This window comes from Gadus morhua, chromosome 3 (genome assembly GCF_902167405.1).
Source record: "Gadus morhua chromosome 3, gadMor3.0, whole genome shotgun sequence".
NCBI classification, from domain to species: domain Eukaryota; kingdom Metazoa; phylum Chordata; class Actinopteri; order Gadiformes; family Gadidae; genus Gadus; species Gadus morhua.
Window position 1 is genome coordinate 13973299 of NC_044050.1, and position 7500 is coordinate 13980798.

Consider the following 7500-nt stretch of genomic DNA (forward strand, 5'->3'; position numbering starts at 1 on the left):
TGCTCGTCTTCCTGCAGGCGACATTGAGCTACGGCATGTTTGAGAACAAGATTAACAGCATCGAACTGAAAGGAGCCTTCTCCAAAGAGGACGACCCCTCCAGGTAACCCCTCTTTCCTACAGCCTCAAGGTTGTGCCCTCCATTTGCTGGGTATTATTAGCTAGGTGTGAAAGTGCCGTTAAATATAACACCAAACATTCGTAAAAGTTAACTAGATTTTGAAAGTGTCGAACTGAATCGAACTCTCCCTTCTGATCTCCCTCCAAAGCCCCCAAAAACGTGACTGGCCTTCTAGCTTAAAGGCTGTGTTGCAGATTAACCAGAAGTTTTGATAAATGGGTACATAAAGCATTCAAAATATATGTATCATTTATAAAATGTCTCAATGTCAAAATAGCGTTAAAGTCCAGTTTTTGTCGTTTTTGGTAGTAACGGGTGTTTTCTAACGCCATTTGGCAATGACGTCACGTTGGGGAGACGTGGTGGAAGGTAGCCTCATGCCTCGTGCCCCCTGCATCCGTCCGTTGACTGATCCCCATTGACTTTGAACGGGGACGGACGCGCAATGCATTGTTGATCCATGCGCTCCATTGGAGCCTTCGGCGCCTTTGACGGACGGTGCAGTGGGCACGAGGCGTCAGCCTAGTACTAGAACTATAATGGCGTCTAAGAGGTGGCAAGAACTACAAGTAACATGTATGATGGCCCACAGCCGTATAATTTTGAACCGGTCAGACTTGAGAGGGCGAATGAGGAATTTCCGAGAACTGATGGCCGTCAAAGCCAATTAAATGTATGGTCAGAGAAGAATGAGTGGAGAGTTGCAATAATTTAGCAACGCAGCAACGAGCGCTGTAGCTAGTCAAGGAACAGCAGTGCATATACAATAAAAACACTTTTATATATTTTTACTGTCAGTGAATAGCACCAAGTGAAAGTCAACGTTTTCTTTATATCTAGTGACAGCGATTACGTCGTTCAGATAAGTACCGGTAAGCTTAGTCAGAGGATCTAGAAATAGAAGGCATAATGCTAGCTATGGGCTAACTTGACAGATCCACCTGTGAATTCCCATATAATCCCTAAATAAATCTTTCCCCCGAAGTTGTAAACAGATTTCTGATTCCGTTTTGTTCGTTGCCTACTCGCTCCAGTAACAACATCTTTGCCTGGTGTTTATTTCTAAGCTTTCTTTTACCCAGTGTGCGAAATACCCGTCAATACACACAGCTTTTTGCCGTGATAATATGTATTATATGATATAGATATCTATGTATTATATGATTTTATTTAGATATAGAGCTCCAGGACTGTAACACAAGTGTTGTACACTTCCTTGTTATTTGGATAACTGTTCTGCTTTTGGTGTTATGGCGCGTAACACGTCGGACTCTCGTCTCTGGTATTTCTACAACGAGTCTCGTATTGGGGGTTATCTCAGCCAAGGTTGAGAATGAATTGGGGGGAAGGAACTTTGGCTTTGACTCCCTCAAGAACATGAACCACGACATGGAGGAGAAAGGGATTGTTGGTGGCGAATGTCTCCCGCTTGAGCCCCGCTGAAGGACCACCGCCGGAGGCGGAGGTGCCTAAGCGCTGCCCGGCAACGATCCCTTTCTCTTCCTTGTCGCGGTTCAGTCTACTTCACATTGATGAGGACGTTGAAGAACCAGGAACGTCGGAGAACCCAACGCGGTCGTTTGAGATTCATAATATCGGCTCACACAGCTTTTGGCCGTGATAATATATATTATATGATATAGATATCTATGTAGGCTATATGATAATATTTAGATATAGAGCTCCAGGACTCCCGTGTGTTCTAGAATATTTACAGAACACGACTAAAGGCTGTGTGCGCCTCGCCATTGCGATACATCCACTGTAAACAGAGCGCATGGTACCGTGGCTGCAAGCTGCCCAGGGCCACACCCCCACCCTCCTCCTTGACCCGCCTCGCTCCTCCTCATTTGCATTATAGCTAATAACAGACACCAAAACAGCGCATTTGGGGGAAGCTCAATGTGCGACTGGCTCGGAGTAGCTGTAACTCTGCACCACGGCTGAATTTCGGAAACGTCTTTGAATACTGTGTTAGTTGCCCACTAATACCTATATTAAAGAATACATAAAATAGCATGTCATGGGACCTTTAACAATTTTGATAATCCGATATGCTATAGTTTTGTAAAGCAACACTGACATAGGAGGCTGTATCGGCTAAAGTTGTTTGCATGCACGTTGATTTATAACAAGGAGAGGCAAAGTTGTGCATTACAATGCAAACACGACAATAATTGGCACCAATAAGGCACACTTAGAAGAGCAATCAACTAAATAAATGCCAGGTTTAGCCTATCGGACACGCAATCAGTGCCCTTGCAAATGAGTGCCTGCAAGTATAACCGATTGTGGTGTGACATTATTTAACCATCAATCTACCGCAAATACGATCAGACAGACGCACATTGAACACATACACAAAGCACATTCGTCCAACCCGGCGGATGCTGACAGACAGCTCACAACAAGCCAAACATCACAACGGCGGGTGTGCTCTCTCTCTCACTCCCGTACACAAATCACTCCAACTTCTCCAACTCCAAGGCTAAGCTGCTTCACTAAGACCACAACTAACCACAAGGCCTTCATAACCATGCAGTATGCCGAAGCCGGAAAGGACGCACGCACAGTCACACACACTCATCATATGCCATACAATCCGTTTTATCATCAGCATTTAGTCACTTCAAAGATTTAAAGAATAGCCTCTTACCATAAGTTAGAATGGACTCAGAGTGTGTGAGTGATACAGTCTGGTTTAGCTTTCGCTTGCTATCCGTTTTTAGTATGACTTTTCAACATTACGTCTTTCTTCTGTTTGGCGCACATAGCTAATTTGCATTAGTGCACATGCAGGACTGGCTGCCTCTACTTGGTAAAGAATATAAAATATTTATCCGTCTATCTATCTACATATAGTCTACTATAGTAATAGTAGTAATAGTAATAGTTCTGATTATCCTTGTGAAAGACTCATGGTCATGGTCATGGTCATGCGCAAATGAATTGGAAATGCATTTTTATTATTGCTTCAACACACAGGATGCAATGGATAGGCCCAGTGAGGTTACATGCGAAGGCTAGCTTGCCAAGGCAGTTTGTTAATGTGCTTCCTTTCGTTGGAGAAACCAAGATACAGCTATTGGAGCTGCTAAACACTCGTTTGGAATGCAGTGGTCGTCAATGTTTCACCATCTGCCCATTTTTGGCATGCGCCTACACCAGGAGAGGATGTGAGTTGGAACCAAAATCCTGGCTGATTTACATCTGGAAATAGACAATCTCCAAAATGAACCTGGAGTCTGGAGAAACCCACCAAACCCTTGAAACAATTAAGAACAATGACTTATAAGAGCAGAAAAACAAACATAACAAATGGCAATAGTGAAGTTAATTGAGAAATAATAACACACAAAATGAATGAATTAATGAATTATTAAACAAGTTGGAAAAGAAAGAGACATGATCGATGATATTAGTTTTATCACCTAATAGGATTTGAAATGTTGCCTGTTACTCAGAGTGGTAAAATGGGTTGTTTTCTTCTCCAAAACAATGTAGTCTGTATGTGTGTTCCTCATTGAATTGTGTCTGTGGCAGGATATGAGCTGTTGTTCATCTTCCATAAGGGGGGACAGGTGGTCTCTTGCTAGCCATGTTTGTTGTGGCGTCCTGTTTCTATTGCCAGCTGGTGCTAACTGACTCGGTCCATGGTCAGTATTATCCTTTGTGTAGAATCTTTCATTTGAATTAGGTATTCTGCATAATTATATTCTCTGTTTAGTCATTTGTAAATGACTTTCTTTTTTATATCTATGTTTCTCCAGAATTGGTAGCACAATTCTTTGCATGTTTTTTTTATAAATGTAAAAGTTTCCGGTGTTTTGTGTTTGTGGGGATGCGGTTGTTTTGGGGCTGTTTGTTCTGGGGGAGGGGGGGGGGGGGCTCTCTGGGCAGGCATGGTTGTGGAGGTATGCCTTGTGGTGCAGTCTGTCTTCGTCGCTAGTGGGGAGTTGGCACACTTTGCATTGGACAGCTTCAGGGGTTAGGAGCCAAGCACAGCTCTGGTGACTAGGTTAGGGTACTCTCTCTCTCTCTCTCTCTCTCTCTCTCACCCCCTCTTCCTTCCCCCCCTCTCTCTTTTTCTCCCCCCCTTTCTCTCCCTCTCCTCCACCCTCTCTCTCTACCGCAGAGCCGAGGGCTAAACGCTATTTGATTTAGCAGTGTGTAGCAGCAGAGGCATCTGTCTCCCCCTCTCTTGTACTCCACTGTGTTACTGTAACAAATCCCTAAAAAGCCTCAGAACAAACACTGTGTGGTCGCAACTCCCACGCCCAGCGTCGCCTCCGATGCGTTTGATGACTAGACTGCAACTTAGAGGTCAAAGGTTCATCACAGGGTCGCAGGGACAAAAAACAAAAGTCTCCTTTATGTTTTCTTTGTCAGAGGTTACTTACACAGAATTAAAAAACATATATTTTGTTCTTCACTGTCCTAAAAGTAAAATGTCCTGACTCTTACTGAATCTCTGGACTTTTATTTTTTACACAGTCTGGTATTTTATTTGTGTAGCAAAGCAAATACTACACGCCAACTACGTGGCTGCCACACTCCACCTAAGTGAAGCGTAGTGTCCGGAATTCTCGTTTGCTCGTTCCCTATATAGTGCACTATATCATGAACACTATATAGGGAATAGTGAGTGAGTCAATAGGGAACGATTTCGAACACAGCTAATGTGTTTGGAGATGGCTGGTTTAACCCGTGCACACTGATTACTCAATGTGCAACAGGTGTGCAGCCTCTCCCTAGGCCAAGAATCCAATCAGTCGGACTCGGGCCGTGCTTAGCTGACTGCTTCAACCAGCCATCATCCACACACAGTCTCTCTTGAAGTATTGATTTTAACATCTAGTTAAATAAAGGTTTATTACTCAATATTGTATGCACACAAGACTCACAATACACACCCAATACTTATGTCTGTACTCATATAATATAAAAGGTTAAGGTATTTTGTCTAAAGTTTGCAATGCATAAAACATTATTTATTATTGAACCACTTTAACAGAGAAATGTTCTCTGCCTTTGAAAATGGCTTTTAAAAGCAAGCTATTGATGATGGATTTGGCTGGCCACATACCAATAAGGATTTCCACAAATACTAGTTCATAAGCGTGCTTAGGTGCTCTAAGAGAAACTCTCAACACACTCCTTTGTGGATTATTATTACGTGTTATATATTAACAAAATTAGCAACTAGCTGCCTGTGAGCATTTCACACACCCACACACATTCACGCACACACGCATGCACACATACACACACACATACACGCACACAGGCAGGCAGGCAGGCAGGCACATACACAGAGAAGAAAAAGGAAACAGTGGAAAAGTGGACAACCACACACGCAAATGTGAACCTTTGTTCCCTAGTTTGCAGACGCTTTTAACCAGTGAAAACAAATGAAACCTATGGTTTCTGTTATATCATTACCTATGCTACATATCCGCAAACATAAAAGACTATCATTTTGTTTTCAATTCCCGCGGTGGGTGATATAAAAATAATATATTAATATATTACATTAATATATTATCACAAAGCCGGTTAATGTAACCGATAGGACCCCGCAAGCATGTAAATAAGATACATTTTCTAAGAACAAATGCATGCAATAACTTACATAACCATATGGAAGGCAAAAGGTAAAAACATAGACACACACACGCACACACACATAGACACACACACACGCACACACATACACACACTGTTGAATGCTACTGAAATTCTCTGTACTGGCAGGACCCAGAAGTATTTTTTGCTTTTGCTTTTGTTCTTAGGAAGAGTTGCTGACCTGCTGTCCCCATGGTTACAACCAATGGCAACTTTATTGATTTTTTGAGTGGGATAATACCACATTTCTGCACTGGAAACAATATTTTCACTTAGCTCAAAGGCAGGCCCCCCATGTCAGGGTGTTCTGGGTAATTCAAGCTGCTCCTATAACAACATAGCTTACTCAATATGTCCTACACTTTATGCACGTTTTGTGTTCGATAGTCCCAAATTTCTGTGATACAAAAAACGTATTGAAGAAAAAAAAGTTGAGTACGCACCATCCTTGAATCTTTAATGCTTGTGTCGTTTATTAAGACAGCTCTTTCTTTCTTCTCCAGATTCAAGACTGTACACTGTAGGCTGTACCCCTTAACCAGTTGGTGTCCCTGAATCACCCCAAAGGACTGCATTTCCCACAGAACCCCTGGGCACAGTACCACCTTGTTAAGGACCTCGTCTTGTAAGATGCCAGCACTTTCTGTAAAACAATTACAAGATATGTACTTATCAAATTTTTAGTTCAGTCAGTATTAAAATTGCTGTGGATAACGTTTTAATATTTTTTAAAGAATGATACAATTTTATTGGGCTGATGAATGTACTAAGTACAACGCTGGACAGCTCGTATTGTAAATGTATTGTAAATATGGTATTGAAAAGCTCTAGGGAGGCCCAGTTTTACATCGACTAGTATGTTGACTGTTGGTCATTGAGAAGCGCGAGCTATGATGAAAAGTACATTTTCTGTTTTCTGTGTTCGGGGGGGTCTGAAACTGAAGACAGACCAACATTCTGAGGTCACACGCCGCCCCTCCTGGGTGGTATCCATAGCAACAGGAGGCACCATCCAGCCAGTTCTCTTCATAGGAAATATGTATCATAAATCCTACCGATGTACCAACCAACTTCTGATGCAATTAAGACCACCTCTTCCTTCCTGCTTTCATTGTACAATATTTCCCCTGAGACAAAGCTCTGTGTATAGTCTTACATTATAGAAGGGTCGAGAGCCTTTTTCTCTAAAAGGTAGACTCAAAGAAACTGTTTAGAAAACCTCTTCATAAAGGCGTCTTTAGGGAAAATAACTTGAGCTACTGAACCCCAGTCTCAGTGATTCCATAATCTCCAGCTAGTTGCCTTGATAAAGAACTTGTTAGAGGTTCAAGGCTGGTGACTTTCTGAGCAGTATTACAAAAAAATGATTGTGTAAATGTAGTTCATGTTACTCCAGTCAAGCAAATAAATGAATAAGACCACTTTTGTACCTCATGTCTGCTTCCTTACTCTTTGGTCTTATTTTATGTGATATATATACTTTTTTTTTTTACCTTGTTGCCATTAACACACATTACCTGGTAACCCTGCAAAACTAAATCACAATGGGATTTGGATTCACTTGAAATACATGCACGCATTCATGAAATATTTAGTCTTGTATGTTTTGTAGCCTTTTTGAGTGCTTGTGGATTCTCAAGGTGTGCAGTCTGCTTTGTGACTCACCGGAACCTGGAGATTTAGGATTCTACAAGTCGCGCCTTTGTGTTCCTTCACTTGTGGGGGAGGAGACAGAGTCCTTGGGACTGTAGGTT

The 7500-nt window shown here is 42.1% G+C and overlaps 1 protein-coding gene across 4 annotated transcripts in view; it reads left to right on the forward strand.

Moving 5' to 3' along the window:
• Positions 1-7175, forward strand: part of mfng (MFNG O-fucosylpeptide 3-beta-N-acetylglucosaminyltransferase) — a 28356-nt gene extending 21181 nt beyond the window's left edge. For all 4 annotated transcript variants that reach the window (XR_003976249.1, XR_003976250.1, XM_030352710.1 and 1 more), the window contains 2 exons: positions 18-103; positions 6250-7175. Coding sequence is in view for 2 of the 4 variants with exons in the window: in XM_030352710.1 (XP_030208570.1) it covers positions 18-103; positions 6250-6301 (138 nt within the window). In the remaining 2 variants the exon portion in view is untranslated. The remainder of the gene's footprint in view (positions 1-17; positions 104-6249) is intronic.
• The last annotated feature ends 325 nt before the right edge of the window (positions 7176-7500 follow it).